Source organism: Acomys russatus, chromosome 21 (genome assembly GCF_903995435.1).
Source record: "Acomys russatus chromosome 21, mAcoRus1.1, whole genome shotgun sequence".
Taxonomy (NCBI): domain Eukaryota; kingdom Metazoa; phylum Chordata; class Mammalia; order Rodentia; family Muridae; genus Acomys; species Acomys russatus.
The window spans coordinates 58,562,467-58,587,327 of NC_067157.1; the positions used below are offsets into that span (position 1 = coordinate 58,562,467).

General features: G+C 50.0%; 2 protein-coding genes and 1 long non-coding RNA gene across 8 annotated transcripts in view; 2 read left to right on the forward strand and 1 right to left on the reverse strand.

The window, feature by feature from the left end:
* Wdr27 (WD repeat domain 27) overlaps window positions 1-22,522 on the reverse strand; it is a 91,394-nt gene extending 68,872 nt beyond the window's left edge. Inside the window, exons 1-5 of the mRNA XM_051164365.1 lie at window positions 21,906-22,522; window positions 13,692-13,884; window positions 12,327-12,468; window positions 6,151-6,293; window positions 3,366-3,479 (exon numbers count right to left, since the gene is read on the reverse strand). Of these exons, the coding sequence (XP_051020322.1) occupies window positions 3,366-3,479; window positions 6,151-6,293; window positions 12,327-12,468; window positions 13,692-13,859 (567 nt within the window). The 5' untranslated portion in view covers window positions 13,860-13,884; window positions 21,906-22,522. The remainder of the gene's footprint in view (window positions 1-3,365; window positions 3,480-6,150; window positions 6,294-12,326; window positions 12,469-13,691; window positions 13,885-21,905) is intronic.
* On the forward strand, window positions 561-2,869 carry LOC127205244 (uncharacterized). Of its 5 annotated transcripts, none has more exons than XR_007832600.1 (4): window positions 561-780; window positions 898-977; window positions 1,492-1,571; window positions 2,807-2,869. It is a non-coding gene; the product is annotated as an uncharacterized LOC127205244 (long non-coding RNA). The 5 variants fall into 5 exon arrangements; XR_007832597.1 differs by lacking the exon at window positions 2,807-2,869 and adding an exon at window positions 2,568-2,649; XR_007832598.1 differs by lacking the exons at window positions 898-977; window positions 2,807-2,869 and adding exons at window positions 1,732-1,811; window positions 2,568-2,649.
* A 698-nt stretch (window positions 22,523-23,220) lies between the features above and the next one.
* C21H6orf120 (chromosome 21 C6orf120 homolog) lies at window positions 23,221-24,545 on the forward strand. 2 transcript variants are annotated; one of them, XM_051164408.1, is made up of 2 exons: window positions 23,221-23,306; window positions 23,536-24,545. In XM_051164408.1, exon 2 carries the CDS (start codon window positions 23,582-23,584, stop codon window positions 24,140-24,142), a length of 561 nt encoding a protein of 186 aa, XP_051020365.1. In that variant the 5' UTR covers window positions 23,221-23,306; window positions 23,536-23,581; the 3' UTR covers window positions 24,143-24,545. The 2 variants fall into 2 exon arrangements, with proteins under 2 accessions (XP_051020365.1, XP_051020366.1); XM_051164409.1 differs by having other exon boundaries at window positions 23,230-23,306; window positions 23,541-24,545.
* Window positions 24,546-24,861: the final 316 nt, after the last annotated feature.

Below are 24,861 nucleotides of genomic sequence, written 5' to 3' on the forward strand. Positions count from 1 at the left end.
GCACTTTGCTTTACATTTTCTGAAGCTTGGTTGGTTCTGATGGAATCCTTTCACTGTGGTCACCAGATCCTCGGCTGCTGGTCACTAGGGCACACTGCAGATACATGTGCGACTCACTCTGGATCCTCAGCTGCTGGTCACTAGGGCACACTGCAGATACATGTGCTACTCACTCTAGATCCTCAGCTGCTGGTCACTAGGGCACACTGCAGATACATGTGCTACTCACTCTAGATCCTCAGCTGCTGGTCACTAGGGCACACTGCAGATACATGTGCGACTCACTCTAGATCCTCAGCTGCTGGTCACTAGGGCACACTGCAGATACATGTGCGACTCACTCTAGATCCTCGGCTGCTGGTCACTAGGGCACACTGCAGATACATGTGCTACTCACTCTAGATCCTCAGCTGCTGGTCACTAGGGCACACTGCAGATACATGTGCGACTCACTCTAGATCCTCAGCTGCTGGTCACTAGGGCACACTGCAGATACATGTGCGACTCACTCTAGATCCTCAGCTGCTGGTCACTAGGGCACACTGCAGATACATGTGCTACTCACTCTAGATCTAGAGTTAAGAAAAATCCTCACAGTTGTTCAGTACCCAAGCACTGGAGACACAAGAAATGACACAAGGCGCCAACAGCACGTCTAAGCTGCACATCTCTGTGGTGAGAAAATAGCCTCCTCAAGTGCATGCTCTAAAGTGTGTTCATTTCTAGAGCATGTGTATGAGTGCTTTGCTTGCATGCATGTATGTGTACCACATGTGAGAGGTGGCCATGTGCATGCATGTATGTGCACATGTGAGAGGTGCCCATGTGCATGTATGTATGTGCACCACATGTGAAAGGTGCCCATGTGCATGCATGTATGTGTACCACATGTGAGAGGTGCCCATGTGCATGCATGTATGTGCACCACATGTGAGAGGTGCCCATGTGCATGCATGTATGTGCACCACATGTGAGAGGTGCCCATGTGCATGCATATATGTGTACCACATGTGAGAGGTGCCCATGTGCATCCATGTATGTGTACCACATGTGAGAGGTGCCTATGTGCATGCATATATGTGTACCACATGTGAGAGGTGCCCATGTGCATGCATGTATGTGTACCACATGTGAGAGGTGCCTATGTGCATGCATATATGTGTACCACATGTGAGAGGTGCCCATGTGCATGCATGTATGTGTACACATGTGAGAGGTGCCCATGTGCATGCATGTATGTGTACCACATGTGAGGGTTGCCCATGTGCATGCATATATGTGTACCACATGTGAGGTGCCCATGTGCATGCATGTATGTGTACCACATGTGAGAGGTGCCCATGTGCATGCATGTATGTGCACCACATGTGAGGTGCCCATGTGCATGCATGTATGTGTACCACATGTGAGAGGTGCCTATGTGCATGCATGTATGTGCACCACATGTGAGAGGTGCCCATGTGCATGCATGTATGTGTACACATGTGAGAGGTGCCCATGTGCATGCATGTATGTGCACCACATGTGAGAGGTGCCCATGTGCATGCATGTATGTGCACCACATGTGAGAGGTGCCCATGTGCATGCATGCATGTGTACCACATGTGAGAGGTGTCCATGTGCATGCATGTATGTGTACCACATGTGAGAGGTGCCCATGTGCATGCATGTATGTGCACCACATGTGAGAGGTGTCCATGTGCATGCATGTATGTGCACCACATGTGAGAGGTGCCCATGTGCATGCATGTATGTGCACCACATGTGAGAGGTGCCCATGTGCATGCATGTATGTGCACCACATGTGAGAGGTGCCCATGTGCATGCATGTATGTGTACCACATGTGAGGTGCCCATGTGCATCCATGTATGTGTACCACATGTGAGAGGTGCCCATGTGCATGCATGTATGTGCACCACATGTGAGAGGTGTCCATGTGCATGCATGTATGTGCACCACATGTGAAAGGTGCCCATGTGCATGCATGTATGTGTACCACATGTGAGAGGTGCCCATGTGCATGCATGTATGTGCACCACATGTGAGAGGTGTCCATGTGCATGCATGTATGTGCACCACATGTGAAAGGTGCCCATGTGCATGCATGTATGTGTACCACATGTGAGAGGTGCCCATGTGCATGCATGTATGTGTACCACATGTGAGGGTTGCCCATGTGCATGCATGTATGTGCACCACATGTGAGAGGTGCCCATGTGCATGCATGTATGTGTACCACATGTGAGGTGCCCATGTGCATCCATGTATGTGTACCACATGTGAGAGGTGTCCATGTGCATGCATGTATGTGCACCACATGTGAAAGGTGCCCATGTGCATGCATGTATGTGTACCACATGTGAGAGGTGCCCATGTGCATGCATGTATGTGTACCACATGTGAGAGGTGTCCATGTGCATGCATGTATGTGTACCACATGTGAGAGGTGTCCATGTGCATGCATGTATGTGCACCACATGTGAAAGGTGCCCATGTGCATGCATGCATGTGTACCACATGTGAGAGGTGCCCATGTGCATGCATGTATGTGTACCACATGTGAGAGGTGCCCATGTGCATGCATGTATGTGCACCACATGTGAGAGGTGCCCATGTGCATGCATGTATGTGTACCACATGTGAGAGGTGCCCATGTGCATGCATATATGTGTACCACATGTGAGAGGTGCCCATGTGCATGCATGTATGTGTACACATGTGAGAGGTGCCCATGTGCATGCATGTATGTGCACCACATGTGAGGGCTGCCCATGTGCATGCATGTATGTGCACCACATGTGAGAGGTGCCCATGTGCATGCATGTATGTGCACCACATGTGAGAGGTGCCCATGTGCATGCATGTATGTGTACCACATGTGAGGTGCCCATGTGCATCCATGTATGTGTACCACATGTGAGAGGTGCCCATGTGCATGCATGTATGTGCACCACATGTGAGAGGTGTCCATGTGCATGCATGTATGTGTACCACATGTGAGAGGTGCCCATGTGCATGCATGTATGTGCATCACATGTGAGAGTTGCCCATGTGCATGCATGTATGTGCACCACATATGAGAGGTGTTCATGTGCGTGCATGTATGTGCATCACATGTGAGAGGTGCCCATGGAGGCCAGAACAGGGCACTGGAGCCCCTGGAACTAGACTTCCAGAGAGAGGAGCCACTGTGTGGGCTCTGTGGACAGGGTACTGGTCCTCTGCAGGAACACTGGTGCTCTTAGCCATCTTCTCTCCAGTTCTGTCAGGTTTCTACTACAAGAAGAGCCTGTGCAGCAGCAGCAGCAAACAGCAGCAGCCATCTATCCACAACATCCCGAGCATCCCAAGCCAGGCTGCCCACCTTAAAGCTTCTGTCTTCAGACACAGAGATGAGAGTGTGTGCTTGCCAGGGACAGAACTCCACTGCTGTCACTGAGCCTTGATGGCCCTGCAGCTCCACCAGCACAGACTGCTTCTAGGATTTGTAAAAGATGTTATTATGCAATTTTCTAGAACAACCTCCACAGAAAAGAGATCTTGTTGAAATAAAGTCTACATGGCCAGGCAAAGGCCTAGCAGGTAAGAACACTTGCCACCAAGCCTGAAGCCAGACGCTCAGACCCGGGAACTCATGTGGTGGAAGGAGAGGGTCGACTCTGCAGCTGTCCTCTGACCTCCACACGTGTGCTGTGGCACATGTGCTCACATGCGCGTGCACACACACACAGAGTGAGAGAGAGGGAAGGAGGGAGGGAGGGAGGGAGAGAGACAGGGAGGGGGAGGGAGGGAGAGAGGGAGAGAACAATTTTTATCTGGACAATAAGAGAGAATATTTAAAAGAATAAATTCTATTTTACACATCACTTCTTCCAAATTTGGATCTTCCATATCTATATCAACTTAGAAGTTAAAAATCTAATGTTCGAGCTCTGAGGGAAGTACATCAGCTATCAGTAAAAGGTAAGGACCAGCCCCACCCAACCTGACACAACACAGGGAGCTGGCATCTTTCAGAGCTCCTGTCTTTGTGGCTTTCTCCCGACACACTCTCCTGGGCAGCCCATAGGGCGCAGGGAGAAGGTAGGATGCTCAGGCTTTACAACGGTTCCTTGCCCCCATCACTGTCTGCCTGTCTCTTTCCTCTACTGCCCACCTCAATGTGCCTACCCTCCCTTCTCCCTCCCTCTGAAGCTACTTTCTGGTAAAGAGCGCTAACTTGTAACAAGACAGCATGGCAACAGCTCCTCCAGAGGCAGCGCTCCCTTCCTTCAGGTCTCAGGCTTGGCCGAGAAGTCAGTGGAGCAGCTCACAGTCTGCCATGCCCTACGCAACAGGGCTGTGAGAGCATCAGGAGCTCCTGGGAGTGGCAGCTGCTGTTCTCCTCAGGTCCCAGGGGTAGGGGAGATTACTCAACATTACAATACTTTATATACCCTTTTAATGGCTTAATGGCTTCAGTGGTTTATGTTTCACAGTGTTCGCTTCAAGTCTTTCCGAGAACTGTGGCCTGCTGCACACTATTCTGGGAGCGGTGAGCGCCTGTGGACGTGCGCTGCTCCTTGTGCCTCCAGCACATTCCTCTCCCTGAGCAGGCTTCTCACACTGCATGCCTGCTGCTCACACAGCTTGAGCCTGGGCACCATTCTGCTGTCTTAAGTTTGACACATAACACCGTGTCAGTCACTTCTGCTCCCTGAACACTTTGCCACTTCAAACACTAGCAATCTTAACTATCTAATTCATCTGGTCTCCCTTGTGCTAATTAACGTTAGTTCTTCCCTTTGGTGGTTAGTTCTGTTAAGTAGTAGAGGGGCCTAGTGTAAATCTGTTAACTACCTCAGGGTGTTTTCACAACATCTTTAGTACTTAGAGCTGAATGTCAGTCCTCCAGCCATGACAGCTACTCCATGCCCACCCAGTCTCCCACCTATGACTTTTGTGTGAGAAGATGTTATTTCTCTCAATATGAACTTCAATTTTATTCAGTTAGCCCCAAAATTGTCTGAACATAGCACTGTGCTCCCTTCGTGTGGTGGTTAGAATAGGAATGGCCCCACAGGCTCATACATTTGAATGCTGGTCACCAGGGAGTGGCACAGTTTGAAAGGATGAGAAGGTGTAGCCTCACTGTAGAGAGGGTGTCACTGAGAATGGGCTCGGAGGCTTTAAAAGCCCACGCCACACCAAGAGTCTTTCTGTCCCTGCCTGAGGACCAGGATGCAGCTCCCAGCTACTGCTCCAGCACCTTGTGTGTTACCAGGCTCCCTGCCCTCATGATAATGACTAAGCCTCTGAACCTGTACAAGCCAGTTCCCAAAAATGCTTCCCTGTGTTAGAGCTGCCTTGACCGTGGTGTCTCTATAGCAATACAACAGTCACTAGGACACGGTTATCACCAGTGTTCCCTGTGTCCTAGGGCCTAGGCTAAGCACCTGATGAGTCTTGGCTCTTTCCTCACCTAAAAGTTTTAAAGTAGAGAGCAAGAGAAACCACAGAAGGCAAAGCACTTCATTCACTGTACTAACTGGAAATGGGTAAGCCAGCTTTTCAGGTACTGGCCACTCTCCCATGAACTGGGGAGGCACAGGCTCTTTCCCTCTCTCCAGGAAGACTGTTTAACACCCGGCACCACTTTAGCACAGCCTAAGCCCAGTGCCCAACAAAGGCTGGGCTGGCAATCCAGCCTAGGAGATGGTTACTTTTATATAAACTGCCTCAGTTAAGAAGAAAATGAAAAGTCTGAGTCACATTGGAAAATGGATTTTGACAAACAGGCAGCGGAAGCACTGTGTTATGCAGATTCTTGGGGAACTCCTAAGGCAAGAGACTGTTCAAGAAAGAGCTCTCTTGGTAAATGTGTCAACTGAGAGGCATCCTTGACACATGTATGTGAACACCGATTCTGGTGGCTTATCAGTTAGCATCCCTGACACATATATGTGAACACTGATTCTGGTGGCTTATCAGTTACAAGGTCAAGATGTTATCCTTGGTGTCCCCACAACATCTTCACAAAACACATTCTACCAAATCTATTTTTTTTTTTTTGGATTTAAAGGGGGAAGAGGAAATGAAGTACTCAGCAACAGAGCGCAGCCTGAAATGTATCTCAACGCGTGTTCAGTGCCTCCACAGTGTCATCTTACCTCCACATCCATCACAGATATTTTGTTTCCAGCACACACTGCAATAGCGCGATCGTCCAGACTAAATCTCAAACACAGCACTGTCTGTGAAAGGAGCCCAGGATCGTCCCTCGAGCCCAGGACAGTCCCCCGAGGAGTCAGCCCTAGAGCAAACGTAAGATGCTAGCATCAGAAGCATGGGTCCTGTGCAGTTCTCTGTTCTAGAGCTACAAGCAGAGAAACAATGATCTGCTGCTATGTGATGGCGGAGCACAGTCTTTTTTCTGAGGCATTTCAACACGGGACCACAGTCATAAGGAAACTAGCATCCTGAGGCCGTGGGCACCCAGAATTGCTGCACAGACCAAGCTCTTCTCCCTGTGCCCATTGCTATACAGACTCTGGAAGGAACACTCTCCAACAGATGTGGGCAGCAGGAGACCTCTGGCCGCTGGGGCTTTTAACACCATGACAATATCCCTGTAGGTCCAACATGCAGACAAGCTTCAATGCAGCCACACTAGCCAAATTGTGACTGTCGTCTTCCCTGAACTTCGGAAATGTCACCAGCCAACCAGAAGAGCCTGTTTGGTGGCTAGTCTCAGTCTTCAACTTGACTACATCTGTAATCTGTAAAACCCAAGCAGCTGGGCACATCTGTGAGGGGTTTTCTTGACTGGCCCATTTGAGGTGGGAAGACACACCCTAAATCTGGATCCTTGGATGTTGGAGGACACATCTTCTGTGGCAGCCCACATAGCAGAATGTGGAAAAAGAGAGCGTTCACCTTCTGCCTGCTTGCCCTCCCTCCTGATGGCAAGTTCATCTGCTCTGTTGTTGTGGCTTCCTTCGCTATTAGAGCTGCTGTGGGGTTCTAAGACTGGAGACCAGCAGCTCTGTATAGATTCATGAGACTCCAGCACCAAGTTGGGAATGTTGACGCCCAGGCTCACGGCCTGAACTTCGAGATTCTTGGCCTTTCAAGAAAGCCACTGCAGAACCACGGTGAGCACGGCCTATACGGCGTTCTAACAGTCCCCTCACACAGACACAAAGCTCCACTGCTTCAGTTATCTGCGCTTCAGTCCCTCAGTGAGAACCCTGACTGCAACACCATGAAAAGGAATGTATGTGCATCACAAACTCACTCGCTCATGGACTCGCCCTGTGCTATGTGTGCCACGCCAGCCTCTTCTCAGCATCTGCACGGTCAGCCCCAACTAGACAGATGAGCACACAGGAGGTGAAGACTGAGCACAGTCGACCCCAGGGAACAAGCAGACCAATGACTTCCATGGAGAGTTAGTGATGGCACCACACATACAAGGTGCCACATGCAGAGAGGCAGGTGCCCAAGCAGCCATGGACCAGGGCTGCAGAGTCGCCAGAAACAGCCTGCAGCAAAGATGGCGCCTCAGTCCATGACCAGAGATCCAGCAGCTGAGTCCCTGCTCCACCAGGCTGAGGGTGGAGCCTGCATGTGTGGCTCTTTCTCTAACTTGCAGGGCTTTGTGCATGCACTGGACAGAGATGAGTAACTTTAAGAGTGCCCTCAGTCTACGTGTTAGAGAAGTAAATGCAGGCATGGAGAGACCAAGGCAAAGAGAAATGCTAAGAGTTAACGTGGGATTCCAGAGGAAGGGTTTGGTAGCTTGTGCCTTAGTACCTAGAGATGTGTGAGAGATGCCAAAATGTGAGTCAGGGTTTAAAGGTAAAACAAATGGAACTCACCAGTGGATTAGAAATGAGATGATCTGAGGTTCTGACCTGAGCAACTGAAAGATGGAGGCCCAGAGAACCCAGACCGAAGGACAGTGAGAGGGGCTCTGTGGGCAGGAATGGCCATGCCTACATCTACAGTGCTCTCAGACATGACAAGGAATTCCCAGCAGGAAGTATCTGGACGCTAAATTAGGACAAGGTCCAAACAGAAAGGCAGGGGTAAGCCTCAAGCACAGGAGTGGTTGAGTAAAATCATAACCCCAACAGCAGACCTAGACTTGGTGGGAAAGAGCAACCTGCAATGCTCTCAGGAACCAATACAATTCGGCTCCCACTCCTGCAGAGGACAAAAGAGCCACACTGAGAAGTTACTGCTACCCGGACGTAGGCTCCCTTCAAACCCACAATGCAAGCTCACTCTCAGCTCAGAAGCATCAGCATACTAACCAGACATGGGAACAACTCATTAGGTACTGAGACAAATGCCAAGTGAGCACTGTGCTGTGATGCACAGCCAGACCTTCCATGCGTCAACGTGCAGATGAGAAACCAAAAACATGGTAACCTTGAACACGGGGAAACAAAAACCTCAGAGAACACCACATAACACAGACAGCTGTGAACCTACAGCCTCAGAGACACAGCCGCCCTAACACACAGACCTTCCACCCACAGCCTCAGAGACACAGCCGCCCTAACACACGGACCTTCCACCCACAGCCTCAGAGACACAGCCGCCCTAACACACGGACCTTCCACCCACAGCCTCGGAGACACAGCCGCCCTAACACACAGACCTTCCACCCACAGCCTCAGAGACACAGCCGCCCTAACACACGGACCTTCCACCTACAGCTTCACATGTGCAGCTCTTCTGACACAGGGGACCTTGCTCCTGCACCATTAAGTTTCAGTAGGAAACACAGGCAGCCCCTAGGATGCCTATGCATGAGGTAAGGTACTGCATCCAGACTGTCCACAGGTCCTCAAGTCTACAATATGGATGTTTAAAATAAGAAAATCCAGAATAACGTCAGCAGTCCTCTGCATCAGGGTACCTCACAGCAGAGGTCAGTGGGCTAATGACAAGGTACACGAGGACCCCTGAGGCACTGAAGGGGCATGCAAAGGTCCACTCCCTGGATGTTACAAGTGATTTACAGATGAGTCCCTCCCTAGGTGGTACTAGGAATACACCACCATTTCCTCCATGCCAGGGGCCTTACTTAGGGTTTCCAGTGCTATGATAAAACGTGATGGCCAAAGCAAGTTAGGAGGAAAGGTTTCCTTCATCTTACAGCCTGTTGTTCGCCATCCAGAGCAGTCGGGGGGGGGGGGGGTCGTCTCCGGGGCAGGGACTAACACTGACGCCTTGAGGGAGCCCTGCACACTGACGTGCTCCTCGTGGCTTGTTCAGCTTGCTTATCTAGCTTGCTTGTCTGTACACTCCACGACCACATGGGCGGCAGGGAACCACCACTATGGGCTGGGCCCTTCTTGATCAATGGTCCATCAAGAAAACGTCGTGAATGTCTGTCTAGAGGCCAACCTTATAAAGTTTTTCCTCAGTTCTGGTTCCTTTTCTCAGATGACCCAGCCCGTGTGCCACTGCAACCTTCTACCTACCACTCTGATGACCGAGCCCATGTACCACTGCAACCCTCTAACTACAACTGTGATGACCCAGCCCAGGTGCCGCTGCAACCCTCTACCTAGAACTTTGATGACCCAGGCCATGTGCCACTGCAACCCTCTAACTACCACTGTGATGACCCAGCCCGTGTGCCACTGCAACCCTCTACCTACCACTGTGATGACCCAGCCCGTGTGCCACTGCAACCCTCTACCTACCACTGTGATGACCCAGCCCGTGTGCCACTGCAACCCTCTACCTACCACTGTGATGACCCAGGCCGTGTGCCACTGCAACCCTCTCCCTACCACTGTGATGACTCAGCCCATTTGCCACTGCCACGCTCTACCTACCACTGTGATGACTCAGCCCGTTTGCCACTGCAACCCTCTCCCTACCACTGTGATGACCCAGCCCGTGTGCCACTGCAACCCTCTACCTACCACTGTGATGACTCAGCCCGTTTGCCACTGCCACCCTCTCCCTACCACTGTGATGACCCAGCCCGTGTGCCACTGCAACCCTCTCCCTACCACTGTGATGACCTAGCCCGTGTGCCACTGCAACCCTCTCCCTACCACTGTGATGACCCAGCCCATGTACCACTGCAACCCTCTACCTACCACTGTGATGACCCAGCCCGTGTGCCACTGCAACCCTCTTGCTACCACTGTGATGACGTTCTACCTACCACTGTGATGACCTAGCCCGTGTGCCACTGCAACCCTCTCCCTACCACTGTGATGACCCAGCCCGTGTGCCACTGCAACCCTCTACCTACCACTGTGATGACCCAGGCCGTGTGCCACTGCAACCTTTTCCCTACCACTGTGATGACCCAGCCTGTGTGCCACTGCAACCCTCTACCTACCACTGTGATGACCTAGCCCGTGTGCCACTGCAACCCTCTCCCTACCACTGTGATGACCCAGGCCGTGTGTCACTGCAACCCCCTACCTACCACTGTGATGACCCAGCCCGTGTGCCACTGCAACCCTCTCCCTACCACTGTGATGACCCAGCCCGTGTGCTGCTGTAACCCTCTACCTACCACTGTGATGACCCAGCCCGTGTGCCACTGCAACCCTCTACCTACCACTGTGATGACCCAGCCAGTGTGCCCCTGTAACCCTCTACCTACCACTGTGGTTACCCTCTACCTACCACTGTGATGACCCAGGCTGTGTGCCACTGCAACCCTCCACCTAGCACTGTGATGACCTAGCCTGTGTGCCACTGCAACCCTCTACCTACCACTGTGATGACTTAGCCCGTGTGCCACTGCTATAACCCTCTAACTACCACTGTCAAGACCCAGCCCGTGTGCCACTGCAACCCTCCACCTACCACTGTGATGACCTAGCCCATGTGTCACTGCAACCCTCTACCTAGCACTGTGATGACCCAGGCCGTGTGCCACTGCAACCCTCTACCTACCACTGTGATGACCCAGCCCGTGTGCCACTGCAACCCTCTACCTACCACTGTGATGACCCAGCCCGTGTGCCACTGCAACCCTCTACCTACCATTGTGATGACCCAGCCAGTGTGCCCCTGTAACCCTCTACCTACCACTGTGATTACCCTCTACCTACCACTGTGATGACCCAGCCAGTGTGCCCCTGTAACCCTCTACCTACCACTGTGATTACCCTCTACCTACCACTGTGATGACCCAGGCTGTGTGCCACTGCAACCCTCCACCTAGCACTGTGATGACCTAGCCTGTGTGCCACTGCAACCCTCTACCTACCACTGTGATGACTTAGCCCGTGTGCCACTGCTATAACCCTCTAACTACCACTGTCAAGACCCAGCCCTGTGCCACTGCAACCCTCCACCTACCACTGTGATGACCTAGCCCATGTGTCACTGCAACCCTCTACCTAGCACTGTGATGACCCAGGCCGTGTGCCACTGCAACCCTCTACCTACCACTGTGATGACCCAGCCCGTGTGCCACTGCAACCCTCTACCTACCACTGTGATGACCCAGCCCGTGTGCCACTGCAACCCTCTACCTACCACTGTGATGACCCAGCCAGTGTGCCCCTGTAACCCTCTACCTACCACTGTGATTACCCTCTACCTACCACTGTGATGACCCAGCCCGTGTGCCACTGCAACCTTATACCTACCACTGTGATGACCTAGCCCATGTGCCACTGCAACACTCTACCTACCACTGTGATGACCCAGGCCGTGTGCCACTGTAACCCTCTACCTACCACTGTGATGACCCAGGCCGTGTGTCACTGCAACCCTCTACCTACCACTGTGATGACCCAGCCCGTGTGCCACTGCAACCCTCTACCTACCACTGTGATGAACCAGGCCGTGTGCCACTGCAACCCTCTACCTACCACTGTGATGACCTAGCCTGTGTGCCACTGCAACCCTCTACCTACCACTGTGATAACCTAGCCTGTGTGCCACTGCAACCCTCTACCTACCACTGTGATGACCCAGGCTGTGTGCCACTGCAACCCTCTCCCTACCACTGTGATGACCTAGCCTGTGTGCCACTGCAACCCTCTACCTACCACTGTGATGACCCAGCCCGTGTGTCACTGCAACCCTCTCCCTACCACTGTGATGACCCAGGCCGTGTGCCACTGCAACCCTCTACCTACCACTGTGATGACCCAGGCCGTGTGCCACTGCAACCCTCTCCCTACCACTGTGATGACTCAGCCCGTGTGTCACTGCAACCCTCTCCCTACCACTGTGATGACCCAGGCCGTGTGCCACTGCAACCCTCTACCTACCACTGCATCCAGCACAGAGACACCCGCAGCACCTCTGCACTCGAGTACTGCTAACTGTGCTTCCGTCTGTTTACCTTGAAGTGTCTTCTCTCTGCATTCGTCCACACTCCACATTATAACACAATCCTGGGATGCAGAACAGAGTCGAAGTGGATCTGTTTGATTTCCAAAAGCCACAGCAGTAATCGATTGACGGTGTCCTTGCAAGGTGAGAAGCTAAAAAACAAATAAGTTCCATATATACATATTCATCACATGTACTGACTTTTAATTAAATCATTCATTTTCCTGAACACACTGCTGATTATTCTCTGAAGCAACCTTCACACCAACATGAAAAACACAGATAATGTAACAGAAAAATTAAACAACAAGGGAGGCCAACAAACAAAAGAGGCAGTCCTTAAACACAAACATCTGCAAACTGAGCATCTCCGAGGCCAGTGAGCATGCAGTAAGACTGACTTCTGGTCATAGTAAAGCTCGAACGTATTGTGCAATGGGGGCTGCTAACCCACCAGGGCTAGCCTGGAAGGATCACATGCAAACAAGGTGTGTTCAACCACAGCTCTGACCATCAGCGAGACACAGCTTGGCACAGCCGCTTGAGAACTAAGGATGTGCATCTCCTGTAACTCAGCCATTTCCATATAGGTGCACCAGAAAATGGCAAATAAATAAATAAGTAAATAAATAAATAAAGCCTACAGTGGATAAAATGTAGTCCATTCAGTGTGCTGTGAAGCTATGGAAAGGAAGAAGTACAGGACCTCCTAAACACATGTGAATGAAACAAACTGCTCCCAAAGCACACATAAATTCCATTCACATCAAGTTTAAACATGAGGTAAATGTGCCTCCGGTTCTAGTGGTCAAAACAGCATTGCATTTGGCAAGAAGAAAAGGCCTGACCTGATCATAGCTTCCCAGATGTGCACACTTACATGGCACACTTTTCTCCTAAACATTTCATTCTTCATTGCAAAGTAAGACACCTCAGGCTGGAGTGTGAATGAAGGGGCTTCATTGAGTTAAGACAGGCCTTTGCTTGTTCATATTCTTGAAAAGACTTTGTTTTGTTTTTTGAGACATGATTTCTCTGTGTAGCCTTAGCTGTCCTGGACTAGCTTTGTAGACCAGGCTAGCCTTGAACTAACAGTGATCCACCTGTCTCTGCCTGCTTGAATGCTGGGATTACAGGTGTGTGCTACCACACCCAGCTCTTGTAAAAACTTTTTAAAGAAAGTTAGCTCCAGAGCATTTGTACTTAAAAAAAAAAAAAAAAGAACCTAACATAAAGGTTTGCTCATCAACATCCTTCTGCCATAGCTCACAGTTACCTCATGAAAGCCAGTGTTCTAGACTCTGGGAGAAACAAGTAGGCAGGGCAAGGCTCTGAGACCTTGGACCCATAGCAACAGCCTTGGTTTGTGACCTGCCTGGTGAGAAGGGCCCTTGGGGCTCCACACACAGAGACGGTTTCCATCTAAAGGGAAAGCACAGTGCTGCGTGGTGCAGGCAAGTGGAGCATGTGCTGCAGACTCCTTAGACTCAGCCACGTATCTTTCTGCTACGATGTCACTTGTGTGGCCATCCGAGGAGGGCATCTCTGGGAGGATGTCCTCTATCAGCCTGAAAATACAAAGTGTAAGTCAGATGAGGGTAGAGGCAGGTAACACACATCAAGGTCCAGTCCTCATTAGCACAAGGACACATACCACACTTACCCACTCCCCCTCTCCAGTGAGCCTTGCCCCTGGTCCCACTTCACAGGCCACTCTCCACCTTCTGGGTCTCCTTCAGAACTGAGAAAGTGAGCAGCCAGCTCCCAGTGACCTGGCCTGAGGACGACCCCTGCCAGTGGGTCCAGTGACCCCTGCAGCCACATTCAAGTACTCAGTGGATCTGGATGCTCAACCACCTCTGAGACAGAAGTTAGCTTACTGTGCACGACATCAGCAGCAAGTTGTGACTGAGTCTCACCAAGTGCTTGCTGACAAATGCTCAAGATATTTCATTTACCTCATTAAATAGTTTAGTAAGCATGACCTCAGACCTGAGTGGCAGGAGGCTGGAGAAACCTTTGCTGCCCCTCCTCCCCACATGCACTGTGGGCACAGGTTTTCAGTCACATGGTCTCCAGGGATCATGATGCCTGTGCCTTTCTAGGAACAGCCGACCACGCCCAGGCCATCCTTTAAAGTTTACCATCAGAAGGAAAAACACAAACCTCAATACTGAAAATTAACGACAGTTCCCCAAAGTTCCTGGGGTATCCATTACAGATGATTCTAATTTACACTCTGATTCATTTTAAAATGTAATTTATTGCAGCCTAACACTGCAATGCCTGTCAAACTGCTCTCCACGCACTTGTCCGTACTCAAGGATCAGCGTTGCTTTCTGCTTTGGTCACAGAAGCTTCCTTTTGCAGGTGCAGCAGTAACTGCAGAGACTAGCAATATGTGATTGCTGACTATCCTGTCCAGGGCTCAGGAAACATCACTGAAGAAAGAAAGGGAAGATGGTGAGAGCCAGAGAAAGGGGTGGAAAGTTGTAGAACACAGTCTTCTGGCCAGGACATGGCCAGTGCCCCTTGAATTCACAGCATCTGTGAATAAAACTACACCCTATCAATATTCTGTGATGGGAGGCATGGCGGGTCATGAGTCCCCACCTCTCCCTCAGGACTTATTGGTAGTTAGCAGTTGCTGAGGGAAAAGAGACATTTTCTTCAGTGGCTATATCACTGGTAAGGTGCCCATGTTCCTGTAAATAGCCCTTTACCTATGCTCCTGTAAACACTCATTGTGATAATAATAATAATAATAATAATAATAATAATAATAATAATAATAATAATAATAGAAATAGGAGGACTAATTCGGAAAAGAACTGGGATTATTCAGGTAGAAGAGATGAATATGATAAAAGCATATATATATGTGTGTGAAAATGTCATAATAAAAAGCATCACTATGTCTAATTAACACATGTAAATAAAAATGTTTTAAAGGTGGGCAACAGCTGAGCATCAGTAACCTGCAGAATGACCAGCTGCCCCACACCCCTGCCATCCTCAGGATTCCCTCCACTCTCACATGGCACATGCTCTGCCCTCCTCAGGATTCCCTCCACGGTCAGATCACACATGCTCTGCCATCCTGCCCCCTGGATGCCTCTTCTCCCATCCCATGGCGTATTTCTAGTTTCTCTACAAGCATTCCAAATTAGACATTCCAAATTAAACACAACTAAGAAAGCAAAGCTGTAACCTGTGTCAGAGGATATGCAGTGTTTGCCTTCTGAGCCTGGGTGTCTCAGTGTCTTTTCCAGTTCCATCCATCATGCTGCTGCCAAATTCATCATTTCATTTTTCTTCACAGCTGAATAAAATTCTATTGTGCACAAATGCTTTTATTATCCATTCACTGGTGAAGAGACACTAGGCCAACTTCTTTTGCTAGATACTGTGACTAGAACAGCAATGAACATAGATGTGCCAGTATCTCTACAATAGGGTATAGAGTCCTATAGACAGATGGATAGAAAGACAGAGGGACAGATGACAGATGGAAGATAGACAGATGAATAGGTAGATGATAGATGGATGGAAGGCAGGTAGAAAGAGGAAAAGGGGGAGAACACCAGGAATAGTATAGTTGGGTCATGTGTAGTCTTGTTTTAATTTTTTTTAAGAACTGCCAGACTGATTTCCACAACAGCTGCACAAGTTTGCACTCCCAGCTGCAGTGATCAGGCACAATGTCCACACTCACACCAGCACTACACTCCCAGCAGCAGTGATCAGGCACAATGTCCACATTCACACCAACACTACACTCCCAGCAGCAGTGATCAGGCACAATGTCCACACTCACACCAGCACTGCACTCCCACCAGCAGTGATCAGGCACAATGTCTTCAATCACAGCAGCACTGCTGTCATGTGTCTCCTTGATGAAGGCCACTATGACTGAGAGTGAGGTGGAATCTCCAAATAGCTGTAATCTGCACTTCCCAGGTAGCTAAGGATGTCAACACTCTTTTTAGTGTTTATTAGACATGCATTAAAAGGAGTTCTTTTGTAAACTGTTCACCTCCATAGCACATTTTTAATTAGGTAGCTTGCTCTGTTTAGCTCTTTGTATATTCCACACTATAATCCTGTCAAACACACAGCTGGCAAAGACTTTCACCCATTGCATGCCGGAGCTCTGCAGTCTTCCCTTTGCCCTTATGTGACGTTCATGCTTTAGAGCTTCAAAGACCTCAGTGTATAACTCAAGCTACCACTGGTCTACAAAAGAACAGTGCATATCAAACCATAACCCAGGATGAGCACAGACCAGGCCAGCCACAGCATGCAGGACCAACACAGGACCAACTAGTCACATGACAGGCACTTGTGCATAGCTCTGAGGTGCCTGCACAGCCACCATGCACTAGGAGCCCTGAACTGTCTCTTACCTTTAGGACAGCTGCTTCTTTCCTCCTGTTGCTTTGTGAATTAACAGTGTGATCTAAACTAGAATATAAACTCTCCTGTCTCCCCACACCCCAGCCACCGTGGCTTGGAAGGGTCTATCTAGCTGGGGCTTTGGGCAGAATTTTGCTTCAAAAGGACAAGTCTTGTTTGCCTGGAGGAACAGATCAGCACCAATGGGGACAGAAATCAGCAAGGCCTCACTGGCTATGGAAACATACTTTGCTGAGAGACACTGAAAGATGGAGGCATGGATCCTATAGCTTCCAAGAGCAAGCAGACTCCCGGGGCTTCACCTTGGCCACAGTATGGGGAGCTGCTGTGGTCTGGTAGAGGCAGCTCCTGGCTTGTCCAAGTTAGGACCATAGCCACTGAGATGACAACTCTGACCAGCCTTGTTCTCCAGTGGGTGCTAGGGACTAGTTAGAGGAGACAACATGTTCCTAGGCTGTTGTCCTGAACAACGAGGGCTACTATTTCTGGGACACAAGAATAAAGAGTGTCATAAGCTAACTTGTACATGTGATGATTGCATGCACCGCTTCTGTTGTGACATTCTCTAGGTTCCAAATCCAACTTTCTTGCAACTACATGGGAAGAAACGGGATCCATTTTCCTACCCCACAGTGTGTAAATTTGGAGAGTAGCAATTGGAGCACCTCACGTGTTCTTACCATCCAGGGGCTAACAGAACGGATTAGTCTAAACACACTGAAGTGTGAAAGAAGACACGACAGCAACACTTACCAAGACATCACAGCTCAGGTGGGAGCAGCAATGGCAAGCCTCTGAGGAAGACTAAGTGTGGGCGATTCTACAGTAAGAAACCAAACACACATGCACACATGTATGCCTATAACTTCACACGTGTGCCTATACCTTCACACACGTGCATACATGTACGCCTATGCCTAACACATGCTCAGACTCAAGCATGCTTAAGCACACAGCCATACACATATATTTTGATGCAAATAGGACAATGGAGAAGGAATCTGGTGGCACCTCAGGGACACTGCACTGCACAGGATTCTCTAGGACAATGTAACTGAAAGGATGGTGCCGTATAAAAAGGGAACCAACGGACTGAAGTGTCTTACAGGCTGCGGTCTAGCTAACCCACCAATGCAAAGTCCAAAAATTCCGTAGAGTTCAGTCAATGAGGCTGGATGTCTCAGCTGGAATCCCGAAAAGCAGGCACTTGTGGGGTGAAGGAAGGGCGTCACCACCCGAGTGAGGGGGAGGAAGGGGCAAAGAATCCCTTCTCACACGTCCTCTGTATGGGCTGCCATCAGGTGTGGCCCAGACCACATGTGGGTCTTCCCACTGCCTATGATTAAGAAAAACATTCCTCACAGGTGTGCCCAGCCACTTGGGTTTTAGCAAAGTCCAGATGTGGTCAGGTTGACAAGCAAGAACAATGTGACAGACACAGTGTGCTTTAATATAGTATTTTAATTTACACCTTGGGAATTCCACACTTAAGCCCTGCATCTGGGTCACACCCACTCCTTTCTTCCCACTTCAACTTTGCCACAAACAAATGTCCTCCAATCCTTCTGCCCTCTTCTCTTTGTATTTATTTATTTATTTAATTTAGTGTGTGTGTGGGTGAGTGTGTCTCTGTGTGTGTGTGTGTGTGTGTGTGTGTGTGTGTGTGTGTGTGTGTGTGTCTGTGTCTGTGTGGATTTTTGAGGCAGGGTTTCTCTGTGTAGCCTTGGCTGTCCTTGAACTCTTTGTAGACCAGGCTGGCCTCCGACTCACAGAGATACACCTACTTCTGCCTCCTGAGTGCTGGGATTAAAGGTGTGTGCCACCACGCCCGGCTGCTTTTGTTTTTTAAAACAACCCACTAGGTCCAGCCAGTCAGTGTGTGCTTGGGTCAGGTTATCCAGTTAGTGCAGCCACTGTGTGCAAGGGTCAGGGCTACTCAGTAGGGCAAGAGCCAGCTACTAGTGAACACATCACCAAAGAAAAATGACTCTGTCCTCTCTCTCCCAGAGAAGCCATCAGTTGCCAATACTTCTTCAGGTCTAATGCAGGAATTTTGACTGGCTTGATCTCGCAGAATTCTTGTACTGCCACAGGTAAAAGCAGAAAGCAAACAGAACAGCTCCTGGAACTCAGCATCTGACATAACTGAACTGTTTCCATCAGGAGTGAGTGTGACCATGCCTTAATACACTGAGACATTTACAAGAGATAAAGGGGTGTACTCACAGAGCTCCCCAATGGGACACAGTCACAGGAACTTCCCTGAACACCCAGGGAAGGAAAGCCATCTTCAGGAGGAGCACTGAGCCAGAGGTCCAAAGCCCTGGGGTCAACCTGGTGCAATCACATTGCTGCTGCAGACACCTGATATTCTCAGCCTTAACACCTGCCTGTCCCGGGGCAGCAATGTGCAACAGTCAGAGATGTGGGTGTATCTGGAAAGCTAGGCCACTCCACAGGAAGATAGAGACACCCTTGCCTTTCCAGAGCCCTGGGTTAGCTAGCTTACAGCCTGTCCTCCCTTTAGTTAGAGGCCAGATAGCCCAGTAAAGCTGATGATCATCACCAAGTTATTTTTATTGGTGCCTGCTGTGTGGAAACAGACTTTGCTGTGTTAAGCTACTGACAATCTTCCATTATTCTCCACAGCTTTCCATACTAACATAGCCAGGCACCCTGAAAGGAGAGTCAGTGACACTGTGGGACACTGCTCAATGACCTGACCAAGAGGGGACAGGGGAGGAAGAAAGGCCCTCATGACCAAGAAAAGCCCAAGATTCATGTCATACTAACAAAACACATGCCAGGACTTTCTACTGATAGCCTGGAAGCCTGACCACCATGTACTGGCCATAGGGCCCTACAGGAAATGGTCACAAAGAGGGTTAGCAGCCCACACATAAACTTGGTGAGACAATATGAGAGCAAGGGCAAGTAGAAAAAGTGCAGAAGCACGAAAGCTTCCAGGCTGGGCTCAACCACGTCAAGATGCCCAAATCAAGCACAGACTGTAGTCAAGACCAGGCCTTTTAGCCAAAAGCAATTCAAGTGTGGTTACCTTTAGTTCAGTAGCTTTAGGGTATGAGCCTCCAGGAGAGCTACTACACAAAAAGAAAACAGACTGAACGAGAAACCAGCAAGGATAACAGTAGAGGTGGCTGCACCTGAAGCGAAGGGGACTCATACTGGCCAGACCCTACTGTTTCCCAGGAAACCATGAGGCCAAAACAAAGCAAAAACCACACATGACACAAAAGAAAAACTACACACAAAACAAATAAAAACCATAAAGCGGTGCACCTCCCCTAAGGGACAGGCCATGCACTCTAAACAAGCACACCCTTAGTAGCCCTTTCACCTGTGGCCATGGCAGAAAAACAGACAGGGTGGAAGGAAGGACCTCAGCCAGGCGTGGTGGCGCACACCTTTAATCCTAGCACGTGAGAGGCAGAGGCAGGCAGATCACTGCAAGTTCCAGGCCAGCCTGGTCTACAAAGTGAGTCCAGGACAGCCAAGGCTACACAGAGAAACCCTGTCTCAAAAAACCGAGAGAGAGAGAGAGAGAGAGAGAGAGAGAGAGAGAGAGGAGAGGGAGAGAGAGAGAGAGAGAGAGAGAGAGAGAGAGAGACAGACAGAGAGAGACAGAGAGAGACAGAGAGGGAGACAGAGAATGAAGGACCTCACAAGCCAACAGGGCAGACTCATGTGCTATCAGAGAGGATTCCCAACTGCAGCCAGCAGGCCCTCATGGTGGCATGAGTAGCCTCTGCAATTTCCACTGCAATAACCTGACCACACTCAGCCACTGTAGGGGGTGCAGGTGGGGATGGGGGGGGCGGAGAAAGAACAGCAGTGCATCTTCTTAGCTCATAGGTCTCTGGACTCCAGAAGCCTCATTCAGGACCCATAATGAGAACTGTGTGAGGAGGATAGATGTGTCCCACTATGCTAGCTGCCTTGACCAAACAAGTCCCTCTGAGAGGGCACAACTGTGTTTTCCAGGTGGGATCTACAAAGAAACAGATGTCTACCACCAGAAGGGAAATGGCTTATTTTTCACCAAACCACTGCTCTGTCCGTTTAGACCAGTGGTTCTCACCCTGTGGGTCATGACCCTTTTGGAGTTGAACAGCCCTTTTACAGTGGTTGCCTAAGACTATTGGAAAACACAAATGTTTAAGTTACCATTCATAATAGTAAAATCACAGTTATGAAGTAGCAACGAAAGACCTTTATGGTTGGGGGTCAGCACAGCAGGATGAACTACATTAAAGGGTCACAGCACTAAGAAGGTTGAGGACACTGTTTTAGACACAAAGATATCATGACTCAGCTCCCTGGCGTCAGGTACAAGCACATGGCTGTGTTCTAGGCAGGGCAGCAGGGAGAGAGATGAAGGGTGAGCAACAGTTCACTTGATAAGCCTGGCCCGTGAGAGCCTCGCCTACGTGACTCTCCAACAATCCAATCGTCAAATGGAAAGTCTAGTGTGAGGGGGATGGGTGGGATGGCTACAAACGGGGGCTCCACAGGAAGGTGTCTGAAGGCCTGCAAGCTGCCTGAGAGGAGGATCCAACTGCCAAGAGCCATACAAGGCCCTATGCAGACGAAAAGACAGTATTACTGTAGTAGGGCTGCTTGACACAGCACGAACCCATCCTCACACTGTGAACTAACTTTTACATGGCTAAATATGCACAGAATTACGCGTTTAACTGAGGAAGGTGCCACACTGACAGTCTCCCATCCGACCCGCGGTCTGACCGTGCTCTCTCAGTGATTAACCTGGAGTAGCACATCCCACAGACACGCTACACACACGAACATCAGACAACTGAGGATAAAAAAGACTACGTTTCTTTTTCTACTGAGATTACAGTGTATGTGAGACTAGGGGAGAAGGTCAACAAACGCAGCCGTGACTGAAAGACAGAGCCACTTTGGTCCTAAAGCTAAGTCAGTGGGGGGAGAAGCAGCCCACCAAGGGATGCACGCTCCACAGAAGCAGCACGTTGTGATTACTCTGTTCCCCAAGGGGCATCACCGCGAAGACTGCTTCACTCTACATGTTAAATGTTTCTCAGTAGCGACATCACTTCATTCTTGAGTTTGGGAAATATAATTAGGCAATTCAATAGCTGATAGGCTCCCATACCCTTGAATCTTTACTTACAGCAAAAGATAAAGCTCTCCACTTTAGCTTGGGAAGGAGTTGGGCTCCAATCCAGGTACTGCAAAGACCTAGATGCTGAGGACAACACAAACAATTAGCTACACCTAACAGGTCCTGGAACACAGCAAAGTGGCAGCCAGTTATGACTAAGGCCTCAGTTTGTTCCTAAACTATAAAAGAGCCTAAAGATCCTATCTTTACACTTAGAGGTTGTTTTTGCTTGGTTGGTTTGGCTTGATTTTTTGAGACATGGTTTGTCTGTTCAGCTCTGGCTGTCCTGGATTCACATTGTAGACCAGGCTGGCCTCAATTCATTAGAGGTCCACCTGCCTCTGCCTCCACAGTGCTGGGATTAAAGGCGTTGGCCACCTTGCCTGGCCTCAGAGGTTGGTTGGTTTTGTTTGTTTGTTTAATCTAAACAAAACAAAAACTGGTATCCTGCTTTTTTTTGGCATACTTTACAAACTACCATTTCTAAGCTGTTAATTTTGGGCTTTTGTGACACCAAACTGTATTATATAATGTTCTTGTTTGTGTCCCCCACAAATTTTCTATGTTGAGCTCTCTCCTCCAAAGTGATGATCTTAAGACTCAGAGGTACAATAGCAGGTGATTCAGTTGTGTTGTGAGGGTGGAGCCTTCTCGGTGAGATTGGTGTTCTTGTAAAGGAGGACCGAGAGCTTCCTGCCTCTCCATCATTTATCATTTATAAATGATAAGCCATCATTTATAAATTAGGAAGTCTACAGATAGGAAATATAGCCTGAAGAATTGTGGGGGTGGGGTTAAGATTGTTTCAGACTCTCCTAAGTCCATGGTATCCACTGGAATGGAGAAAAAATGGGTAAAATAATTTCTTATTAATAGTTCTCATGATGAAATTTAAATTTTCCTTCTGCGCTCGTTTAAGACAAATCCAAAAGCCTCCCTCCCGCTGCTGCCCGCACTCAGGAGCATAGGCTGCAGGTTAGGGGCCAGGGCTCCGGGGGTCCTTGTCCGTGAGAAGGCTGGAGGCACCATCACGGACGGCGCCGCTCAGCGCTCCGTCGCACGGCTTCCCGGCTATCTCCTCACGGGAGCCGGTCGCCAGGCGTCACCCGGTACGCGGGCGCTAACGCTAAATCGCGCTCTCAGGCTGCCTCACCTACAGTCCGGGACAGTTTCTCGGAACGCGCCACCGACGCCTGCTGCGTCACTATGGTTACGAGAAAGCCTGCCCTTCACGCCGCCGCGCCTCTTTATTCTCGCGAGAGCCGGGCGTTGCCTCACTTCCGGTGCCGTTTCCCGAAAGCCCTCGCTTCCTGCGCATACATCCGGTCGCAGCTTCTCTTCCGCCTGCTGGGGCGAGTTCCAGGTTGAGCCTGGATGCGGCGGGCGCTGCGTGGTCTGCGGGGCGTGGCGGTGAGTCCGGGGTCGGCGACCTCGCCGTTCTCCACACACCTACGGCCCCAGGGGCCTGTCCTACCTTCCGTCTTAGCCGCTTCCCGCCTCCCACCCGCGTCCTCCGTGCGTGTGCGCTGCTCTCTGCTCTTAACCCCACCCCTTCCCCACTGTCGGTTCCGGGGACCCAGGTGCACGCATCTGCGTGGACGAGCCCCTCCGGTCAAGCGGGTCACCCGTGCCTTCCCAGCACAGCGACTGCCGATGAAGGAGTACCCGAGCTGAGTGTCCCGGCGATGGCTACTCCCTGGAGGTGCACCCTGTGGGTGATCCTGGCGTCCCAGGTGGTGGCCCTGGTAAAATGCTTGGAGGATGACGACGACGTCCCGGAGGAGTGGCTCCTTCTGCACGTGGTCCAGGGCCAAATAGGAGCCGGGAACTACAGCTACTTGCGGTTGAACCACGAAGGCAAAATTATTCTCAGGATGCAGAGCCTGAGAGGGGATGCGGACCTGTACGTGTCCGACAGCACTCCGCACCCAAGCTTCGACGAGTACGAGCTACAGTCAGTCACTTGCGGCCAGGACGTGGTCTCTATACCCGCACACTTCCAGCGCCCAGTCGGGATAGGGATTTATGGACACCCGTCGCACCATGAGAGCGACTTTGAGATGAGGGTATACTATGACAGAACTGTGGACCAGTACCCATTTGGAGAGGCTGCCTACGCTGCTGACCCCACAGAAGGCAGTCAGAAGCACGCATATGCTCCAGAGGAGGCAGCCCAAGAGGAGGAGTCAGTCCTCTGGACAATATTAATTAGCATTTTGAAATTGGTGCTTGAAATTCTCTTCTGATCCCTTGAACGTGCTGCAGCACAAATCCTTATCTGCACGGATCGATTACAGTTTGCTGTGAACCTTGCTACTTGACCTGGTGAAATTCTGGTTACTCTTTTCTAGACTAGGATGGAAAAATAAAGCCATAGTTTTGTTACCTCAATTTACTCCCCAAGCAGGAAAAGCAGCAAGCACAATATTTTAGAGATTAAAATTCCTATAAAAAGGAGTCTGCTCAACAAAATGTTTTAAGTACATTTTGGTTAGTCAGGTGAGTAAACAGGTTGCAGTAACAGGCTATGTAAATCAGATTGAACTTGCTAGTGCAGATGAACTTTTAAAAAGGCTGATGACTAGAATTTACTCTATAGGCATTCTAAATGAAGTACAGTACTTGGAGTTTTTGTTGTTGTTTTTCGAGACAGGGTTTCTCTGTGTGGCCTTGGCTGTCCTGGACTCACTTTGTAAACCAGGCTGGCCTCGAACTCACGGCGATCCTCTGCCTCCCAAATGCTGGGATTAAAGGCGTGAGCCACCATGCCCGGTTTAGTACTTGGAGTTTTAAAAAGGTACTAAAGCCAGGTCGGAAATGCAGTGACAGCTCCACTCTTCCTGGGGCCCTGATACCTAGGCGAGCTTTCCTGGCAGGCAAGCATTTAGAGACTTGCTATGCTGTTGGTGGTAATTCCAGACCTCTTTCCTCCGCTTGTGCTGATTGGAGCTCTCTGGGTATTTGG

Excerpts from the sequence above, each read along its gene's own strand:
- C21H6orf120 (XM_051164408.1), top strand. The coding sequence starts at position 23,582 with ATGGCTACTCCCTGGAGGTGCACCCTGTGGGTGATCCTGGCGTCCCAG.